Genomic DNA, 22,417 nt, shown 5'->3' on the forward strand with positions numbered 1-22,417 from the left:
AGGGCCCTCATTTGCCAAAGAACAAGGGTCTCATTCTCCAGCCCCTTCACCAGCTTTGTTGCCCTTGTCTGGACACATTCCAGCCCCTCAATGTCCTTCTTGTAGCAAGCTATAGGCTCTGGAGGCAGCAGCGTGGGCATCGCCCCTCACCTGGCAGCATCAGCAACAGCCGACTGAACTGCTGCTGCCAACCCCCCTCCTCGCATCAGTGTGGGAGCCTTTCCCCTCACAGGAAAGGGAGGTGAGACCTTGAATATCTCCAGCCTGTGGGGCACCCACAGCTGCTCTGGGCAATCTGTGAAAAATTTGTTCCTAATGTTTAATCTCACCCTCCCTTCTTCCAGATTCAACCATTCCCCCTCCCCTGCACTCCCTGTGCTCCTCCCCAGCTCTCCTGGAGCCCCTTTCACTACTGAAACCCATTCCCCTTCATCCTTTCCCCTCACAACGGTGGGAGCAGAGGGGTGGGGGTTGAAGAAATGAAGCGGCAGTGTGACCATGGCTCAGCCTCACTGCTCTCCGGGCAGCATCTGATCGACTCAGCACTGCCAAACCCCACTCCAAGCTGGCAGGGGAGCCTTTCCCCTCATGAGGATGTCTTGAGCCCTTCCAGGGACGGGGCAGCCACAGCTCCTCCGGGCAACTTGGGCCAGGGCCTCCCCAACCTCATCATGAAGAACTTTTTCCAAGTATTTCACGTAGATCTCCCCACTTTCAGCTTAAAACCATTTCCTTCATCCTCTCTCTGCGTTCCCTGATCAAGAGCCCTTCCCTAGCTTCCCTAAAGCCCCTCTGAAGTTCTTAAACTCGTTCCCTCTCATCCTTTCCCCTCACAGAGAGACCCTGAACCCCTCCAGGGACGGGACTTCCCTGGGCAACCCGGACCAGGGCCTCCCCACCCTCACGGGAACACATTTTTCCCTCAGGTTTCCCTCCCATCTGCATCGCTCCCCCTCACGGGGAGGCGCGCCCGCCATTTCGGGGGGCGGGAAGGGCAGTGGCGCGCGCGGGCGCTGTCGCTCGCCGATGACGTCACCGCCGCGAAGGCGGGAGGAGGGGGCGGTGGAGACAGCGGGGAGGTGGTGCCGAGGCTGGGGGCGGGGCGGGGCGGGGCGGCGGGAGGAGCGGGGCGCGCGTGCGTCGCGGCGCGATGACGTCGGCGTCACTTCCGGCGGCGCCGCGCTGAGGGGCGGCCGGGCCCGGGAGCGGCGGCGGGCGGCGAGGAGGAGGGGGCGGGCGCGGCCGGAGCGCGATCGCAGGGCGGCACCGGGGCGCCGCGCGGCCGCAGGCGGCACGGACAGCGCGGGGCGGCGGGCGCGGGCGGCGGCGCCTCCAAGTATCGCGAGAGGGGGCGCGGCGCCGGCGCTAGAGGTGACCGCGGCCTCGCGGGGGCCTCCTCTTCCTCCTCCCTCCCCGGCCGCCATGGAGCAGGCGGGGGACGGCGCCGCCGCGGCTGCGGGGCCGGGGCCCCCGGAGGGGCCGAGCGGCGGCCCCGGGCCCTCCCTGCCGGCGTGCCCCGGGGGGCTGGTGCGGGTGTGCGATTTGCTGCTGAAGAAGAAGGCGGCCGGGAAGGCGAAGCGGAGCGGGAGGGCGGGCCGGCCGGCCAGCAGCAGCGAGAGCGGCGGCGGCGGCAGCGAGAGCAGCAACGGCGGCAGCGAGGAGGACGAGGAGGAGGAGGAAGACGACGAAGAAGAGGAGGAGGAGGAAGTTTCCGAGGTACCGGGGAGAGGGGGCGGGTGGCGTTAAGCCGGGCGGGAGCGTGGGTCTGCTGGAGGGTAGGGAGGCTCTTCACGGGGTTCTGGATGGGCTGGATCCACGGGCCGGGGGTCTGCAGAGAGATCAGGCCAGGCTGGATTCGTGGCCCAGGACTAACGGGATGGGGTTCCTTAGGGCCAAGTACCGGGACCCGCACTTGGGCAACAACCCCGTGCAGCATTGCAGGCTTGAGGCAGACTGACTGGAAAGCAGCCAAGCAGAAGAGGAGCTGGGGGTGCTGGTTGGCAGTGACCAGATGTGATCCATCAGTGACCCAGGTGGTCAAGAAGGCCAATGGCATCCTGGCTTGGATCCACCATGGTGTGGCCAGCAGGAGCAGGGAAGTGATTCCCACATCTTGAATCCTGGGTTCAGCTTTGGGCTGCCACTCCAAGAAAAGCATGGAGGGGCTGGAGTTTGTCCAGAGAAGGGAATGGACCTGGGGAAGGGGCTGGAGAGCAAGGGTTATGAGAGGTGGTTGAGGGACCTAGAGCTACTTAGCCTGGAGAAAAGGAGGCTGAGGGGAGACCTCATCACTGTCTACAGCTGCCTGTAAGGAGGTTTTAGCAAGGTGGGTGCTGGTCTCTTCTCCCAAATGACAGGTGATAGGATGAGAGGAAATGGTCTCAAGCTGCACCAGCGCAGGTTCAAATTGGACATCAGGAAAAATTTCTTAAGTGAAAGGGTTCTCAGGCTCTGGTAGAGGCTCCTTGGGAAGGTGGTGGAATCCTGTCCTTGGGAGGGGTTTGAAAGATGGGCAGACATGCTGCTCATGGATCTGGTTTAGTAGTGGACAGGGATGGTTGGACTCAATCTTAAAGATCTGTTCTAGTCAAATGATTCTAGGAAACTAAGAGATAGGGGATGGGCTGCCAAGGGGCTGATGCCAAGGGCTGCCCTCTTGCTCTGGTTTCATAATTCCCCCCTGCTCCCGCCTCCTGTGGGGACCTGGGAAGGAGATGGCAGCAGGGCATGACCAAGAGGCCAGGGCACGATGGGACCCCATGCATCACTCACCTCGGGGGACCTACAGAGTGGGCATGTAATGGGAGGATGGAAGAGGCCCATGGGTTTCCCAGGAGGTTGGAGGCTCCCTGGGAGCCGCAGCTGGCAGCCACCTTTATATGCATGTGGTTTTGCTTGCAAAGACTCAGGAAACGTTGGAGGTCCCCTTCAAAACTGCGGTTTGTGCCTGTGTGAGCCGTATCACAATCCCAGTCGCACCCGGGAGCGCTGAGCCATGCGGCGTGCTTGTGGTGCACACGTGCTGAGGCTTTGGAGACAGGCCTGAGCTTGGTGTGCACTGCTCAAAGGCTGTTGATGCTCCTGACCACAGGAGTAGCTTGTCCTGGAGAAAAGTAGGTGATCTGGCAACTGAAGGCTGCTGTAGAGCGAGCCCTGGGTGCTTTGGTCTCATCTGGCATGTTCTCTGAGCCTGGAGTCACCCATCATTCCGATACAGTGCTGAAACAAGCACCAGGAAGCGTTGTTAACTTGTTCTCGTTTAAAATGTTGGGTTTTTCAGGTAGGTATTGCTGGAAAAGCCAAGCGAGGCTGGAAGCCCCTTCCTTATTTGCGTATAATCACACAGACCTGCTTTGCTGGGTGGTTTTAATTCTGTACCCTTGTAGGCTGAAGGTTCCACTCTTTTTGAATAGCGTCCTCAAAAAAAAGGCCACTTCAAGTTTGAAAGCTTTTTGTTGGAGTGTGTTTCTAAGCAATTTGACTCTTAAGTGTTTTATCTACATCGTGGTTTAGACCTGGCTGGCAGCTCAACTCGCTCACCCCTGGTGAGATGAGGAAGGGCAAAAGTGGGGAAATTCGTGGGATGAGATAAAGGCAGTTTAATGGGAGAAGCGGAAGCCACGCTAGCAAAGCAAACCGTGGAATCATTCACCACTTCCCATGGATGGGCACACGTTCAGCCATCTCCAGGAAAGCTGGGCTTCATCACTCGTAACAGTTCCTTGAGAAGACAAATGCCATCACTCCAAACGTCCCTCGCTTCTTTCCTTCTTCCCCAGCTTAATATGGTGAGCGTGATTCCGTGTGGAATATCCCTTTGGCCAGTGTGATCGGCTGTCTCAGCTGCGTTCCCTCCCAGCTCCCTGTGCCCCTCAGCCTGTGGGGTGAGGAGCAGGAACGGCCTTGGCGCTATGTGAGCATTGCCCAGCTGTGACCAAAATATCCCTGTGTTATCAGCACTGTTCCCAGCACAAACCCAAAACACAGCCCATAGCAGCTACTGGCGAGAAATTCAGCTCTGTCCCAGCCCAAACCAGCACATTCTGCTTTTGTGTTGGGAATCAAAACGAGCAGGAAGAAAGGGAAGGAAGAGTCAGATAGATTTAAGGCCAGTCTGGGTGAAGATGGTGATAGGCTTTTCACGATTAAGCCGATCTGTGCATCTTGTTTCTGCAGAAGTTGTTACGAGAAGCATTTTATCCAATGTCTGCGGATAAATTATGCACAATAAGCCTGTGCCAGTTGATAAGGAATTATGCCTGGCATTTTGTTTCTGTGGGAAAGTGAATATCATCATGTGGATAGAAGTTTTTGAGGGATAAAACTTGTAAGATGGGCAGATGTGGTTCTGTGCTGAACTGTTCTGTTGTGCAGTCCTGCAGAGACCTGAGGAGCTGCCTTGAACATGGAGTCAGGATGCAGGCCCTCTGATGAGGTAACAGAGACAGGGCTTGGTAGTTAAGCCCTGAGCCGAGCTGTGTGTGCCAGTAACCTTCAACAGACTTCATGTAAAGCCCAACCGACTGACAAGATTGTGGGCAGATTCCTTTTGTAGTCAGTAGTCCCTCTTCCAAGTGTCTCCTTATGCTGGTAGTGTCCAAACATGGTTGTGTGTGGCACAATGAGAGGGGCAGAGGCAGCTGAGGAATATCGCTGAGCTTGGGCGATGTGAGCCTTTACTGGTGCGTTGTGCAGCCGTAGAATCACGGAATGGTTTGGGTCAGAAGGGCTCTCAAAGCCCATCCAGTCCCACCCCTGCTATGGGCAGGGACACCTCCCACTGGATCAGGGGCTCCAAGCCCCATCCAACCTGGTCTTGAACCCTCCAGGGATGGGGCAGCCACAGCGTCTCTGGGCAACCTGGGCCAGGGCCTCCCCACCCTCACAGTAAACAATTTCTTCCTAAATTTCCTCTCTTTCGGCTTCAAACCATTCACTGTCATCCTGTCCTTGCCCTCACTGATCCAGAGTCTCTCCCCAGCTTTCCTGTAGCTCCTTTCAGCACTGGAAGCTGTTCTAAGGTCTCTCTGGAGCCTTCTCTTCTCCACGCTGAGCAAACCCAGCTCTCCCAGCCTGTCTCTATTTAATATGATCCAAGACCTCTGGAGAGATAACAAAGCAAATAGTCACTGAACTATCACGTGGCAGCAGGAGGACATTTCACTTCTTGTGACAGAATGGCATGTGTAGTAGATACCTGTAGCTGGCAAGGCAGTTCTGGCATCTGGAATCTTCCCTCATGTTGTCTTCTTGTTCATAGTAAGCAAAGGCTTTCTCAGTCTGTGTGGTCTGGGATTAGATATTAGGCAGGGGTAGGGAAGTGATAAACAAGTCAATTAAATTATTAAGTTCAGAATAGCATATGTTGGGTCACTTATTTGCTTCTAGAAGAATTCTTGATCATTCAGGCTGCTTGCAGAAAACTTTTGTAGTCTTTCTCTCCCTGACTTCAGGATGAAGCGATGCAGCTCAGTAGAATCTGCACAGCTGAAATCACAGTTTTCAGGAATGTGAACCTGGGGATGGCCTGATTAATGGAGCAGAGGATCTGACTTCAAAGTAGCTCCCAGAGGCTCCTGGGGAGGAAATGTGTTTCGAGTGTTTGTAGTGAAAGGGAATTTTCCTTTTCTGAGAGCAACCTGGCAATTAATTGTAGCTTCTAAAAGCTTTTTTTAAAAAACATAAAAATAAAAAGTTTGCATTGCAACCATGGGATATTTATTTCTTCAGAATTTTTAAAAAGGGTTTAGAATTTTTTTAGCTCAGACTTTGAGATGTGCCTGGCTTGAGTGGCCTCAGCAGCTGGATCACTGTCTTCTGACCACTGTCAGTCTGAAATGACAAGCAGAAAGAAATGGAAGTGTATGTTTTCACTGTAAGTGGAAACTTGTGGAAGCGCTGTGTAAGGTGGTGTTCCCTCCCAGCCATTCTGTTTATCTCTGCAAACTTAAGGCAGTTTCTCCTAGGCTATTCTTTGCCCTTCCTATGCTTAATGCGTTAAAGCTTCTATAATCTGTGAAGCAAAGCGCTTCTAGGGTTGACTGCCAATGAGACAGCTTCCAAAAATCAGGAGTACAGTAGCAACAAGTCAGAGGCGTTTTAATCGGAAACCTGGCAGGCGCTAAATTGCAGAAACCCCGTGAGTGGAAAGACCTTGTTTGGCTCAGTTGTTGCTGAGCTGATGGAATGGAATAAAAAGTTGTAATCAGATGTTTTCATCTCGGTCTCCTTCAGATCTCAATGCGGAAGCAGAGGCAGTGGACAGGGCTTTGGGAGAGGTTAAATGGAAGTCTCATACTGAGAGCTTAATGAGCTCCTACTGCAACGTTCATGGCAGCCTCTGAAGTTGCTTTTTCAAGCCGCTGCCTGCCAAAACCCAAGGTTCTAGGTAGCGCAGGCCAGTGCTGTCTGTAAATGGCAGATCGCCTTTTCCTAACTGCTGGCTAATGGAACAATGGTAACTTTTCCACACACAGAAGGAGAGATCTTAAGGTAAGAGAAAAAGGGCAGAAGCAGTTGCACCGGCGAGAGCAGCGTGCGTGCTTCCTGGCAGAGTTGTGGGCTTGGTCTGTGAATGGTCCTGTACAACAAGGGTTTGGTTCTCATGGGGGCAGCCCCGTCAGCTGGTTACGGACCTGTCCTGCTGTTAAATGGGACTGGGCATTGAAAGGTGAGCTGAAGGTGCCTCTCTTCTCCATCAGAGTTCTGTGAGGAGAGCCGTTACACACAGCTATGCTTTTGGGCCTGTTTTCTGCATCCCTAACAGGAAGCTGCTTTTCCTGTTTAGTGGGGCTTTGCAGAGTGTTCCCTCCATCCCCATCTAACGTGGCTGATTGCTGCTATGTCAATATGTGAAATAAATGTGAAGAAAACTGCCTGTCAGATTTCTGCCTTGGGTCAGGTGGAGGGTCTGCCTTCTGAGCTGCGTGAATGAATGGTTTTAAAGATGTCATGCAAAAAAAGAAGGGTTGTGTGTGAGCAGGTTAGAGGAATGAAAGCCGAGATATTATATTAAGATTGGGACTGTTGTTACTTTAGATCTTTGTTATTATCAGGAGTTTATTTTGTGAAAATAAGGTTTAGCAGTTCCTCTGAACAGGCTCAAATAGGCAATAAATACATAGACTTCTTGTATGGACCCATTTTGCTAAACATTTGTCTTCAATAAATAGTGATAGAGTATTAGGAGTTGGTGCTTAAAAATCTGCATTGGAACTTCTTTTGCTAAACACGAAAGTTTAATTGTTTAATAAACTCTCTTCACAAGCTTATTTTGTGCCTTTGAAGTTGAAGGATGCTTGCTGCTGGCAGTGAAATTTATAATTGCTTTTCCTAGCGTCCTGCCCATTTTAAGAGTTTCTAAGTTCAGTTTTCTCCTAGAGCAGAGTCTCGTGACGATCAGGTGTAGATCAGACTTGGGTTTGTCTGCTTGTTTCTGACTGGTATAGTTTGTTACTGGACTCTCATATGATGTGCACACTCCCTTTCCTAAAAGGAATCCTCTGTAGTGTTTGCTCTACCTGAACACAATGGTTTTGAGATGTTTTGGCTGTTCCTCTCTTTTTTTGAGCCCTCAGAGCTGCTGCAAATGAAAGTTGATTTTATTTTTTTTCAGCTGCAGTTGAATTAGTAATTGAACTGAGCAAGTAATCTGAAGTAAACAAACCAACAAAACAGCACTGGTCCTCCAAAATGTCTTAGTGCTGAAGAAGCTGCTCTGAACTTCTCTAGCTTCAGCTTCAGATGCAGGGTGTTAAACTAGAAACTTGGGTGGGATTTCGAGAACCACATGGTTGTAACACTTTACAAGCAAGCTGTTGATAGTTTGTTTTTTTTTAATCCCAGCTGTCTTAATTAGTGCCAGGGAGTAAGGGAATAAGGCCTGTGGGTGCTGCAGGACTGCAGGAGAGCCAGTATGTCTCGCTTGGCCGCTGTGTGATACATCTCTGCTACCATTGCTTTCATCTCCTCATGTCTTCAAATACGTGACTGAACATGCACCTAATTGGGCTCTGGCCTGGTTAGTTTGTGCCATCCTGGTGTACAGTTCTGTCTTGTATTCTACCACATTGTTTATGCTGTAATTCTTCCCTCTCTGTTTCCTTTGGCAGTTTTTTGTTTGTAAGGTTGTGTTACTTCCCTTCCAAAGAAGAAATAAAAGTGAAATCCCTTAGGAAAACCCAAGCTTCTGTATGACCAAAGGTGATTTTGGCATTTTCCTCATTAGTGTAGCTATTGCAGCGTATAGCGTGGCATAGCAGTGGTTTCCTTACATCAGCTGAACCGACGTGACTAGAAGAGCAGGTGAGCCGCAGCAGGGGCCGCAGCAGACTCATTTTCCATCTCTAGTAAGAGCAAGGCGGGCAAGATCTTTGCTTTGTCTCGCATGAGGGATATGGTAAGTATGATGTAATGTAGCTGTCAAGGGTCAGCATCCATTAATTGTATCTGGCCGTGAGTGGAATTAGAGATGGCCTGGTAGCCTGAAAGGATGTCTCTCAGAAACCTCTGAAATAACAGGGCTGGCTGAGCTGGTGGCAGGCAAATCCCACAGCCACGTTTCACAGCACTGAAATCCGCTGGGACTGACCCCAGGACGCATTAGCCAGTGTTTAACGCGGCGTCCTTTTTCTGCTCTAGACTAGGCACCAGCAAAATCAGTTTGGAAAACTGGGATAATTATTTGGCTGACTTTGCCGTTCTCTGCCAGCTGCCTTGCAGTCATTTCTGGCTTCACCCTGTAAGTGTGTGTGGCCCCTTATCAAAGGGAGCTGCGTTACTGGAGCTTGCGTGCTGGTTAGGAGGTGGAGCGTCTGTGAACTGGTGCTTTGCAAAACTGAGTAGTGTCTTCATGTGCATGGCTGAGAGTCCCAATATGGGAGCTGATAAATGGTGTCAGCCCAGGCCTAGTGGGGATTTTAATAAAAACCTTAAAGATTTTCTTTTGTCTGCTTTCCTTAATTGAAGTTATTGGTGAATATTGGGGTTTAAAAAGAAGCCCCCCCCCCCCCCAGGTACTGGTGATGCCATGTGAAAAGGTTCACTTCCTCAGATAGTCCTTCAGGAAATGTCCTTATAAACAGAATTCCTGTGCACAGGCTGGAGTCAACCCTCCATATTTTAGGTTAGTAATTTAGTTCTTTAAACAGAAAAGTTTTCTGGAAGAGATTTAGGTGAAAGAATTTCCTTGCCTGTCAACTTTGAAGGCAAGTGGGATTACGTATGTTTGGGTTTTCTCTCTCTCTCTGTTTTAAAACCAAAACTATTTGTGCATGTTTAGGAAACGTCTGATTCGGAAATTGGATTTAAGAATTGAAAAATCAATGCTGCAGATCCAAGATAAATGAGAAGGCTTTGTTTCTGAGGTTAGAGAAACAATCCCTTTGTACTTTGTGATTAAAAAAAAAGGAATCGCCCAAAATTGCTGTGTTTGAGGCTGTTGGAGCAGGATTTGTGGCTGCTGTAGTGGATGTTCTGTTTATTCTCTGAACTGATCATGTGCCCTGGTTTCTTGATAGTGTGGCATTGCAGGTGAGTTGAGTTGGAATAGCACCTTGGAGATGGGCTGTGTCTGTATAGCCTCTGTCCAGTGTGGGGCTTTTATCTTGGCAATAACTGATGTTTCCAGAAAGAATGCCCACTGGGTGGGTGGGGAAGGCCTGGTTGCTGGCAAAGGTCGGGATAAGGTCCATTAACAAACACGGGGAAGAACAGTCTTCCCGAACACACGGTTCACCTCACCGGTGCATGTAAGCCTGTCTCAGTGTCAGTGTGAGAGTTCTGGTGATCTCTGTTTAGCATGGACAGGAGTATTTGAAGAAAATATACTCTTGACCAGCAAAGGGCAGCTTTTCTGCTCCGTTAGTGCAGTTAGTGCTTTGTATTAATCGGTGCTCAGAGGGGTTATCTCCGTGTTCCAGACGCTCATCAGCCACATTTCCCCCCCATACGCAATCATAAGCTCATAACTATCCGCAGAGCTAAAGCCGTGCGGAGGTATTACTGAGCTGTTGTCACCTTATTTACATATTAGGTAATAGCTTTATGACAGGCTCAAATTCTGCCACGGGACATAATACATCTTTGTGCTTGCACTATTTTCTTGTAGGCTCAATGCTGTAATTATGATGATTTTGTTTGCCTTGCCCATAGCAGTTTTTGATGAATACACTTTATTAGTGTTTGATGTGCAGGTGTTTTTCATAGAATAATAGAATAGTTAGGGTTGGAAGGGACCTTCAAGATCATCTAGTTCCAACCTTCCTGCCATGAGCAGGGACATCCCACTAGATCAGGTTACCTGAGACCCCGTCCAAAGTAGCCTTGAACACAGGGATGGGGCATCTGTAACTTCCCTTGGCAACCTGTTCCAGTGTCTCACCACTCTTATGATGAAGAAATTCCTCCTAATGTCTAAATCTGCCCTTTTCCAGTTTATACCCGGTTCTCCCTCATCCTGTCACCACAAGCCTGTATGAATAGTCCTTCTCCAGCTGTCTTGTAGGCTCCTTTCAGGTACTGGAAGGTTGCTGTAAGATCTCTTCAGAGCCTTCTCTTCTCCAGGCTGAACAATCCCAACTCCCTCAGCCTGTGCTCATATGGAAGATTCTCCAGCCCTTGGATCATCTTTGTAGCCTCCTCTGGACCCCTTCCAACAGCTCCATATCCTTCTTATGTTGAGGATTCCAGAACTGGACACAGGGTTCCAGATGAGGTATAAAGAGAGTCATAAAGGGGCAAAATCACTTCCCTTGACCTACTGAAGCCTCAAGTCTTAGGTGTATAATGGTGTATTCTACAAAATGAGCTGCAATGAACCTTGATTTTAGTCTTTCTTCTGCCCCACCCCAGTATTTTAAGCCTTTGTGGTGTTAATCATCAAGAATGGATAACATGTCCAAATACGCAGCTGTTCAGATGCTAGAAAGCACAGCTTGGAGTGTTAAGTGTGATGAAATGTTGCTATTTAAAAGATCACTTTGGGCTTTTGGCTGCCATTCTCCTCAAGTTCAGCTTGAAAGAGTCCAAAACTTAAGTGTCTGTGTTCTTTATTTAGGTTAAAGATATCTTTCACACAGCAGGGTGTCTCCTCCTGTGTCTGGGGAGCCTGCCTCGTGTTTGACCTCAGGTTTGTCTCCCCTTGCCCTGATGAAAAGATCACTTGTTTCCAAGCCTGTACGTATGTCCTTTGCAGGAACCCCTTGTGGTCGCAGCCTCACAGAAGGGGAGCACTGGAAACCTCTCTCCAACACACACGCACAAAAAAAAGCATTCATTGCCGCTTGGGAAATGATCCCCTGTAAAAAAACCTCAGCAACAGAAAAATCCTGTTTACAGTCCATCAGTTCCTTGATCCTGTGTGTCACAAGAGTTTGTGCTGATGCAGTGGAGAACAAGGAGCTAGGGCAGGGAGGAGGGATGAGGGCTGCAGGTTTTGATGGAACCATGCATTTAAATATCAAAAGAAATACTTGGATTGTCTGCGAGGACTCAGATTGCTAGGAATGCTACACATCTGGGAGAATCTCTGTATTCAAGAGTGAAGTAGTCCTTTTGACTCTCTGTCCTTTGGATCTTCTGTTTGTGAGTGGCTGGCACAGTCCTGGAAAGATAAATCACACTTTAAAATATGAAAGCTTGAGATAATATCAGCTCTGACTTCTTTTGTCTCTGCTACTTAAGGTTCTTGAAAGCAATGTGTTAAGGATATGAGAAAGAGGAACAAGGCAGTATTTTCTTAAAATGTAGCTGTACTTTTGAGTATCACCATCACTGCTCTTGCATAGTTTATTACAGTGCAGAAAAGGTGTCACTTTGTACACTGATGAGCATAAAATACTCACAAAGCATGACTGGGATCGGTGTGGTAATCGCAAGACAAATAACCAAGCTGGTTGGTGGAACAGGGGCGCTTTCAACGTGCCAGCCTGCAAGACAGATGAACATATGCCTTCCGTCCGTCTCTGACGCTAACAGAAGTGGAAGTTGGCACAACAGCACACTGGTATTTTTGTGAAGCATCGGCTCCATAAAGGATCTCCTCAGCGATAAATATAGTGGCAAACTTTCTGTGCTCAACTTTGAAAAAGGGCTTTTCCACAGGCTATGTGTGGGGGAAACGGTTACGCCTTGACACAACGTGTGTATGAGAATGATTCTGCATGATGTGGCTGAGGTGGGGTGGGCTTTTAGATACATGGTGGCACCTGTGCCAAAGCTGGGGTCTGCAGACCCGTAATGTAATGAGTTATCTAATGGCTTCCTTCTGCCACGAGAGGGAATCTCTCCATCTGGGCTGGTCCCATTCACACCACTTGTGTCTTGCAGCTCTCTCTGCAGCCGGTCACTGGCCTGTGTGCTGTCTGCGAGGTGATAACATGGGTACAAAAGGGAAGCGGGGGAACGCTGTGGAGTGTGTTGTTTGGTTGGTTTCTCTTGAGTTTGGAACAGAGATGTTACTCAGGATGCGCCTCGTCTACCTGAGTGGGTCTTGAGATGTCCTCTTCAGCCACGTGTTGAGGAGACAGACAGCTTTGCCAGGGGAAGCTTTTTTTTTTAGGGAATTGCTGTTCCTCTTGTGCTTTGGAACTGTTGTGAACATCGCGTAGTTATGCCAGGGTATGGCCCAAACCTTAGTTGGTTTGCACATTTCTGCCTTCAGTAACTCTAACATTACGGCTTTTGAAGAAGTATGTGAAGTGGTCCCACGTCAGAAGCACTTCTGCAGTGAATTTGACTTACAGTGAGGTTAGTAGCAGTACTCTCTATAAACTTCATTTTAAAAAAACCTTAATTTTACATATAAAAATATCCCAAACTGTTTTCAAGCAAGGCAGATGTCTTTGCTGGTGGCTGTTATTGTAACTTGGAGATGGGTGTAGTGGGGGATGCAGTCTTCCCAAACCATTGGAATAAGCATTGCAAGAAATAACTTGAGTGAGTGGTTTTGGAACAAGCATTGTACATACAGTCTGAAACATAGTTAATTCTTTTTTATACTTTTTGTGAGCTTCCAATGCGTTTATTAAATGTTGTCGTAGTAGAATAATTCCTTTAGGCTCTGTGTGTAGGGTTTAATTTAAAAGGATTTAATTTACAAGTGGAGGGGGAGGCAGTGCGGATTTGTTTGGCTGAAAAGAGTCCCTCAGATATCAGGATGGTGAGAGCTGCTGGCTGTGCTCTTCAAGACTGAAGATATTTTGTGTTTGGATTCTTGAAAGCCTTTAGGGCTCATCTTGGGCTAAAATCGGGCTGTTACTGTGTGTGCATCTTGAATTGCAAAGGGCAAATGTTTGCAAGTTAATTGTGTCTTTCTCCTGGTAATGTGAGATAAACTGAAGCTGTGACCAGTTTGTGGTTTTTTTTTCTTCTTCAGCCTTTTCTACCAGCATGCTGTTAAATTCCAGGCTGTCAATAAGTGGAATAGGTTTCTTATCTGGTTTAGTCTGTGAACTGGAAGATGCCAGCTAAGGAACTGTGATTACTGGGGGCTTTGTGACAGAAACAAACATGAAGTACCTTGTTGTGGGTCCTGCTTGTTTCCATAACAGTTGGGACATCCGAAATTAACCGTGTCCACATTCATTGTGAACAGTCTGCCTGCATGTAGAGCTGTTGAAACAACTGTCTGGTTCACAGCTGGGATAACAGGGGACAGCACATTGCAATCCAGCAGATCCTGGAATAGAATTTGCTGTGGAAATACTCTATGTCAGTGTTCACATAACTGGGTTATTATGCATAGCAGAAAATGATAGACTAGCCCACTTAAAAAGGAGGAAGGCACTTTTTTCTAGAAAGTGGCTTTTTCTGGTTGAAGGTTTCCTAAGCCTTTGCAGGGAAGGTGTTTGCACTTAACTGTTCCAGAGCTTCCAGTAGCTTGCAGCTGTACCCGCAGAAAGTGCTTAAGTTTAAAAGATTAGACAGGCTCCAATATATATTTATATATGCAGAACTGGATGAGGGGTGAGCCTCCTGCACAGTGCGTTCAGTCGTTTTTGTGGCTGCGGAGTCTTGCATTGTTGCCTGTTCATTGTGTTCTGTGAGTACGGAGCCAAAGTTGCCGACAGTACCTTGTGTTACAGCTGGCAGAAGAAAAAGCATCTGTTTGAGAGCTTGTGTGCTGATACCAACTGGGTGCGGATAAAGAAGCAGGCATGTTCTCCTACTTGTGTATCACACAGAGTACACAGGTAGAGCGTACATTAAATGAAGGTGGTTTTTTACCTTGCACTCAAGTTTCCAGGTACTAATATGAAGATAGCTTGGATTTGTCCCCAGAGTTCGAGGGGGTGTTAGCCTGAATGTAGCAGGACTGTGTGACTCCCACAGGTGAGGAAGTATTACTCTGTATAAATGCTGCTTACCTTACACAGTTTTCCCATCACCGGTATTTCACATGTGGAATGAGAAAGGAATGTGTTTGAAGAAGGATCTTCCCTGTGTAAGCTGGTGTCTTTTCTGAATCTGAATGTGTTCCCCACCTTACTTGAGTTTAGCCCCAAACCAGGTTTCTTTAGTGTGTTGAAAGTTCTTGGACTAAAGGTTTGGAACATGGTTCTAAGCCATGAAAACTTGGGCTGCTTGGAGCAGAAAACTTAACGGACATTCCTGGATAGAAGGCTCCCCTTAGACAAACATTTATGCCAGTAATGTTACAGCTCTGATGAAAAACAATTCTAGAATGCTTGTGCTCTGTAATTTTGTCGTGCTGGTGCAGCTTGGTGTAAGTTGCATCGGAACTGGTGTCAGGCAGTTCCTCCAGAGCAAAATCATGGCAGCTCCCATTAATGAGAGAACGTGCCGGACAGATGACAAAGCAGAACTTCAGGGATATGTCTTGACACAGTTGCCTTTTAATGACGGTCTAGTTTAGCTCATCGTCAGGACAGTGCTAGGTATGAGTCAAGACATTTTCTTTCCTCCTCTTCCCATGCTCAGATTTGCCATGTGGATTTGAAACCCAAAATTATGGGGCTGATGCAGGCACTTCCTGAGGAAAGAGGCTCTCCTGATGGGAAGGGTTTCTCTTGCTTGGTGCTGGGATGCCGCTCCCTTGCTAGGCTGTAAAACTCTCTTTAAATGGTGGTTTTGTTTAGGTGTAGGTGAAGCCTGATCCTAGAAATATCTTTATGGTGCGTATACCTTCTGTTTAGAGATTGTTGGTGTAAGAGCAAGTGGCTGCCAGTAGAGTTTAAGGCTGTTAATGTCTGACTGTGGTGTTGCAGTCTCGCTTCAGATGGAGCTACCCTTTGGCATCCCTTGTCTTGGAAAAGAGCTGTAAGCTGCATGTTTGTAGGTGCTGTCAGTGAAACCTTCTGGTTCCCTTAGCTTCCTAGCACTACGTGGCTAACTTTTTTTCAGTTGTGAAAGCAATGGCCTTTTTACTGACCCTGGAATAAGAAATCCTCTGTGAAATGCAGTGTGAATGCTGAAATCCTCAGCAATTACTGGGAGGTGATAATATATATTTGAAAAGGATTCTCTGGATACAGAATCGTCATCTTCCCTGATCCCACCAGAACCCGATAGCTGATGCGAGTTGCCAAGTATACATTGCTTGAATAGTGCTTCTGTTGAGGGAGAACAGGTCGGAGGAGGGTGGTGTGAAGGGAATCAGGCGGCTTTATACACTCAGACAGATCATAAACGTCCAAGTCTTTGGTCAGCAGTCAGTCTTAAAAGCTTTTGAGTTTTATGCAGTCTTTTAAATTGACATAAAAAGCTCAGGACATGTTTATCTTGGCACTTTAAAAGATACTTAAATACCGACACCTTTCAAAGACACAAGTTTCCTTGGAGCTGTGGAAAACCTAGCTCTCAAGAATGCCACGTTAAGGCCCCCTAAGGAATAGAATTTCATCCACTTCAGCTTTATAAGCTTACAAAAAAGAGTGTAACTAAATGAATGGGAGATACTGAATGTGGCAAAAGGGTGTTGGACGCCTTGCTGCTGCCCTGGGCCAAGCGAGGGCAGGAATGAAAGAGCTGTCTAGGTGTTTGAGCAGGAAATAATCTTGGAGAGTTAAAAGAAGTTGTTGCATAGTTGTTAGAGAACAAAAATAGGTGGATTGGTTCTGGAATTTTCCTTATCTGTGGGAGGGAACAGCACTGAAACAAGGGTGGTGCGAGAGTAAGGATGGGCAGCAGGGATCATCTTGTGATTGTAACACTCAGGGAATGCTCCACTGCCATTGTGCATTGAAATGCTCAGTAAGAGACACTGAATTACCAGGATAAAGGAATGAAGAGAAGTTGGAATAGAAGTGGATGTTAAAAAGGGTAGATTTGACCAGATTAAAGGCTGTCATCCCTGTGTGACCCCCTCCACCCCCAATAATAAAAAGTAAAGGAAACAAGTGACTTCTTTGATCTGAAGTTCCCTAAAGCACCTGCCTGAAGGATGTTGGACATTTAGTCAGGGTGGCAGCTGTAGAGATGTGGTTGCTGTAAGCAGTGAAGGAAAAGAAAACAATATACTGTGTGAAAGTAGGAAAAACAGATGAGAGTCAATTTCAGATGGTTCCTGAGGTTTGTGTTTGGATGGAGTTGATTTATGTAGTCATGAAACACTGGGGATCAAGGGTGAGGAGTGCAATGGATCTGTCTGGAGAGAGGGGCTGGAACAGTACGGTTAAAGGTCTCTGTGTGTTGTTGGCATAGAACTAAGGGACCTTACAAGAAGCACCAGGTGGTGCTCACTGCTCGGAAGCAGAGCTCACATTTTTGTGGTATAACAAGAATTTTGTATTACTAACCAAAACCACGGGTGATATGAGAAGTAGCAGAGAAGAACACGTTTAGTGTCTTGGTGCTTATCTGTGCGAGGTAGTGATGTGATGGAGTGATGAAAGGGGTATGTGTGGGTGGGGATGGAGTTCCTAATGCAGGCTGGGAAACGTTACTGTGGTTTTCCAAGGCAGTGAGCTTCTCTAGAGTCGTGTATACCCGCAGCAGTGTCTGGTTGGGGAAACACTTGCTTCTGGCTTAGTTGTAGACAGTTTGAGATTCTGTTTTGACTCCAAGAGCAGATCGGGAGGACTTGGCTCAGTCCAGCAAAGGGAACGTGGGTAGGAGTGTCATCCTCTCTTAAAAAAGGAAGAAATGGGCCCAAAGCCGAAAGCCAGTGTTAGGAGAAGGAGGGGGAGAGGTACCTTCGGTGGTGAGTAATTTTAGTGTGTCATTTTGAGTTGTTTACTGTTACTGTGTCTCCAGTTAAGTTAGGGTTCTTGCCTTTTTTCACTTGTCCCTGTGCTATCTTTAAGGTAGTCTTGGCGACTACGTATTCTTTAATACAGAAGAGCTTCAGTAACTGTGTGTGCCTTCGAGGGGTGCTGGCTGCCTAGGTTTATACAGGGTGGTTGCATTACAAGTAATGTTTTGGTGATCCACTTCTGCAGCCTTCAAGAAAGAATACAGCAAGTCCAGACTACAAAAAGTCATCCCTTTGGTGTGGGATGACTCGCCAAGACGCGGTTGATTTTTTGTTGGTTATTCTGTAGGTGATTTCTTGTCTCGTGAGTTTTTTGCTCTCCCCTTAAGTAGCAGTAGGAGCTTGCTTCCAGTGCCAATGATAAAACTCAGGATAGGATCCATAATGAGTTGAGTTCCTGGGTTCTACACCACTGTATCCACTACTACACTGCTGTGAGCCTGGATGTGCTTCTTGCCCACAAAGTCTTTCAAAAACAGGTTTGAAGCAGCCATTCAAAATACTGTCTGAATGTTACTCACACCCCTGGATGTTCCTCTTGCATGTGAACAACTTCTTGTGCGTCTCACCATGGTTTTTGGTTTCATGTTAGAAGAGGAAACTTGGTCATTTGTAAGGTTTAGTGATGGAGTTTTCCCCTTTGTGGATTAATTGAGTTTTCTGATTTCCTGGGTATTTCTAATCCCTGTGAAATGTCAGTCTTCTCTCTGCAGATGTATCTTGTCATATCCAACGTGCTCAAATTCACTTCATTTGTGATAGATGTCTCTTCACAAGATATATTGTGTGACAGTGGTAGCATCTTTGTCTCGTGGCACTCTACACTTAGTGGAAAATGGCAATGTCACAAAATTCCAACTGGAAACTCACCCTGCCTTTTGGTCTGAACTGTCTCGGGAACTTCTTGGTTTCATCTGAGCTCATCTTGCTGTGACTGTCTGCCTACCTGGGAGGAGATATGCATGGGAAAGGTGTGCTGAAGGGGGTAACAGAAAGGTGCTTTGTACTGTACTATGGGGCTGGTTTTTCACCTCAGAATGATTTGGGCTTTTAGCAATGAATGCACCTCATGGTTCTGTTGGAGAAGGTGTTAGCACCATGTGGGCCATGGTTTAAACAACCCAACTTTGACACAGAGCTCTACGACTCTGAGAATACACAAAAAGTATGTGTGCGCGCTGTGGGAGAGTTGGTGACCAGTACTGCTCAATCAGCTGTAAACAGATAACAATGTGCTTTTGTGATATGAGTGGGAATTGTCTGATCAGTTGTTCCAAGCCTTTCGTTTCTGGGTGCCAGAATCTGTCTCGGATCAATTGTTCAAATGCTTGTGTTTCAGGGTGACGTAATCCAGGCGATGCCCGTTCGGAATGCGTGGTGCTGGTCTGGTTTGATCCTCTCTGGTACCAGAAGATTGAACTGAGATCTCTTTACCACTGCCCACTCACCAGTTCCTGAGCATTTATAGCCACACTGTAAACTTCATCCTGCATGAACTGCTGCACTACTTGCAAGTGCTTTTATTCTTCCTTTGCTCAAATCACACGCTTTTTGCTTAGGTGCTGTGTTGAGAGCATAGCATGGAGTAAACCAGCCTTGATTTGTGCTCATCCCTGGCTTTGCCTTTCACAAAATGCCACCTCAGGATTCCCTCTGGTCTAGCACATGTTAGCATAGCTTGCAAGAGGGCTCTTTTTTTCAGTGCTGTGCCAAGTTTGTTTCCTTCAGCTGCGCTTTAAATGTTTGCTCTTCAATTTCTGCATGGGGAACATCAGGACTTTCTGGTGGCTTAGGCTTATGGAATGGTAGAGACAGGACTAAGGAAACATGATGATGGATGTGTGTGACTCGGAGGGCTGCCTTCTTTTGCAGTACTGCTTGTTCAGAAGGCTGCTGTTTGGTGATAGATGAGAGTGCTGACTAGATCAAGCCCTTCAAAGTAAGGCGTAACAGAGATAATCAGCTTTCAAATAGCAGGTGACAGGTTTCAAGAAGATAGTGGGTTTTATCCCAAAAACAGCTAGTGCAGGTAATTCACGGAGATAGACTTGAAAGCAAGGAAGAAATGGATTTGTGTTCATCTTTGCAGTACTTGAAGATATATTTCTTCACCTGTGTTTAAAACCCAAAATCACACAGTAGAAACGGGAAAGAAATGAATCGTGGGCATCTAAACAGGATTTCTTGGTTGGGTTTTCCACCTGCATTGCTCCTTTCTTGCAGGGATGGAATGGAAGCCTGTGTTAAAGCCTTTGAGTTGTACTGAAGGTCTCACAGTGGTGTAAAATAAAGTGTTGGGAATGGAGGTGTTGGATTTTGATACTCCAGACTATACTTCTAAGTACTAAGTGTAAGTAGGAGTTGTCATTTGGCAAACAAATGGGTCTTCCCAGGCCCGCACCAGAGGGCTGCGGGTGGGGAAGGAGAGCCAGGAGAGGGGAGGAGGTGAGGGGGCAGCAGGGGCACAAAGGGGCTTGAAGTATCAGTATTTTGGGTGTGGAAGTGAACAGAAGTTGAGTGTGACTTGCTTTTGGTGAAATACCTAACTGGGTAGGTGGTTTGCTGCTTGCTTTGCTCATACGTACAGCCTCACTCCTCAAGGTGTTTCTGGTGGGGCAGCGCAGCTTGAGAAGCTTTGAACCGGCTGAGTTGGTATGAATTATGCTTTCAGTTAGGGTTTTGTAAATGAAGTTGTGTCGTTGAACTCTGTCGCCTTCTAAGCAGTGTGGGAAATGGTTCAGCTTTTGAGATGAGCGTGTTTCTCCTTCTCCTGAAACCCTCACATTTGTTTTGGAACACCAGGAAAGGTGATGCTTTTCAGTTTGCTTCGTGTGGAACAGACAGCTTCTTTTGTTCCTGCGTTGTGCCATCTTTCCATCAGATGATGCTTTCAGCGTTGTGTGTCAACTATCTTCATCTCAGTGCTGAGCTGGGTGTTTTATGCTTGTTTTGTGTGTGATATAAGGTATCTGTTAATTCCTTCCTATGCTCAGAAGAGTGAATAAGTGGTCTTTTGAGACATGAGCCTTAGGTGGGGACTGCTGGCTATTTTCTTGTTCTATACAAAGGAGTCCTTCCGGTTGGCTGGGAGAGCTTGGTACTTGGGCTGATGTTTGCGTGTGATTACATGTACGTGGGATCAGGTGCAAGGGGCTGTTAAGGACATGAGAAACGCTGTCCTCGAGAGGAACCATGGAATTTTGTCCTGTGATTCTTTGCGTGGGCAACAGTTTCCTATGGGAAGTAGGCTGTGATATGTAGATGTCTGTGTGATTCATTTCCCTCGAGGTAGTAAAGACTTCCATGTGCCCCCTTGCCTATCTAACTTTAGATTGCTGAGCTGCTGCTTCCATCGGCACATGCCCAGTAAAGTTTGGTGGGAAGTCCAGCATCATTGGAAGAGGTCCTGTGGCAAGTGGGCAAACCTAAGTGGATTGGAGTCTACAGCAGATCTCGGCAATTGTTGCCTGGTCCTGAGTTAACCTCCAATAAGGATAAGTCACTAGATTGGCTTTTAGAATCACAGAGTGGTTCAGGTGGGGAGGAACCTCAAAGCTCATCCAGCGCCAACCCTGCCATGGGTAGGGACACCTCCCACTGGATCAGGGGCTCCAAGTCCCTAAAATGTAAAGGTAGTGTGGATGGCCTGAGCAGGTGCAGCAGTTGTGGAAAACAAGGGAGTTTGAGAGCTGGGTAGGATTGATTGCCTTTTATTTGTTGGTTTAAGAACAGAATTTTTAGTAGAAGAACATAGCTGTGCCTAACATTTAGACGGCTCAAGTAGAAATTCCCTATTTAATGTTAGTGGTTGGCCTGGTCTGCTGCCTAAACCTTGTTTGAGTGTTCATAGAGTCATAGAATTGTTAAGGTTGGAAAAGCTCATCCACTCCCAACCCCACTGTGCCTGGTAAACCATGTCCCAAAGCACCACATCCATATGTGTGTTGAACCCCTCCAAAATGAAGAACCTTCTTCCTGTTGTGAGTTATTTGTTACCAGCAGAGTATTTTCTGGAAGAAGATGATGTCGATCAAAAGAAGCGATCCCTGCTTGCATTTCTCAAAGCCAAACTGTGAATTCAGTTCCCTCTGCCATTTGCGTTCTGCTCACGTGAGCCCATGAGAGGAGACTTCTGTGAAGTTGATGAGATTTATTATGTTTCAACCTGGAAAATTAATACTTGGAGAGCTGCAGATATGACTGCTCAGTGATTTCAACCTGCTGTGTGCAGAATGGGTCTTACCATCACCCGGTGTCAGGAGGAGCCTGTAAAACTTCATTTTTCTTGGCCCAAATTAACACTCGATGGTTTGGGTGAAGCAGAGATGATGGTGGCTCTCACAACTACCTTGTGGAGACCTTTCTTCCCATGGTCGATACCTTTGTTCAAGTCACAGGCTGTCTCTGGAATTGCTCTGGCTCGGTGGAGGTGAGATGGATGGTGTGGTTGGAAATGTGGCCCTGGGCGTAGGTCGGCTGGCTGAGGAGGTTCGGCCGGCACGGGAGGCCAGGTCACAGCACAGACACAACTGTGGGCATTGCTGTGGATCTGCTCGATCTGGAGCTTGGGGTGGTTTTATGCTTTGGGGAGCGGACTGCGTACTCAGGAGCAGTTAGGACAGGGTGGCAATGGTCAGGCTCCAGGAGAGCACCTGGACTTGTGAGTTTTGGGTCCGAATGAGCATGTGGGTTGGCGATGGGCGCCCTGGCCACTGTTGGGCCCGCTTGGTGTGCAGAGACTGGCAGCAGGCCCACCACAGACCAAGGGGGACCTCATGGAGGGGACCTCATAGAGTTCCTGCTGGGGAGCCCCTCATGGGGAGAGCCTCACTGAGCTCCTGTTTTGAGGGGAAGCTCACTGAGAGATCTCATGGATGGAAAAATTCATGGAGATTCTCTTGGGAGGGTGAGGGGGGGAGCACACCTCATGGAGGGGGAACCCTGCAGAGCTCCTGATGGGGGGGCACCACATCTTGCTTCTGTTGGGAGAGAACCTTATGGTGGGAGGGGACGTCATGGAGCTCGCTCTGGAGGACCTGCCTGGAGGCAGATGAGGGGCTAGTATTCCCAGCCCGGTAGCCACTGGGCAAGTTGGTTGAGGCCCCGGCCAGGCTTGGAGTGTCCTCATGCACGGGGTGAGCCGGGTGCTCTGGGCCTTGGGGAGAGGGGAGCTGAGGAGAGGCACTGCAGCGCGTTTTGTGTGGG

At 48.0% G+C, this 22,417-nt stretch overlaps 1 protein-coding gene across 4 annotated transcripts in view; it reads left to right on the top strand.

The window, feature by feature from the left end:
- Positions 1–1,249: 1,249 nt before the first annotated feature.
- ANKRD17 (ankyrin repeat domain 17) overlaps positions 1,250–22,417 on the top strand; it is a 90,174-nt gene continuing 69,006 nt past the window's right edge. For all 4 annotated transcript variants that reach the window (XM_069854998.1, XM_069854999.1, XM_069855001.1 and 1 more), the window contains exon 1: positions 1,250–1,716. In XM_069854998.1, the coding sequence (XP_069711099.1) occupies positions 1,423–1,716 (294 nt within the window). In that variant the 5' untranslated portion in view covers positions 1,250–1,422. The remainder of the gene's footprint in view (positions 1,717–22,417) is intronic.

The sequence above is a fragment of the Phaenicophaeus curvirostris genome, chromosome 4, assembly GCF_032191515.1.
Source record: "Phaenicophaeus curvirostris isolate KB17595 chromosome 4, BPBGC_Pcur_1.0, whole genome shotgun sequence".
NCBI classification, from domain to species: domain Eukaryota; kingdom Metazoa; phylum Chordata; class Aves; order Cuculiformes; family Cuculidae; genus Phaenicophaeus; species Phaenicophaeus curvirostris.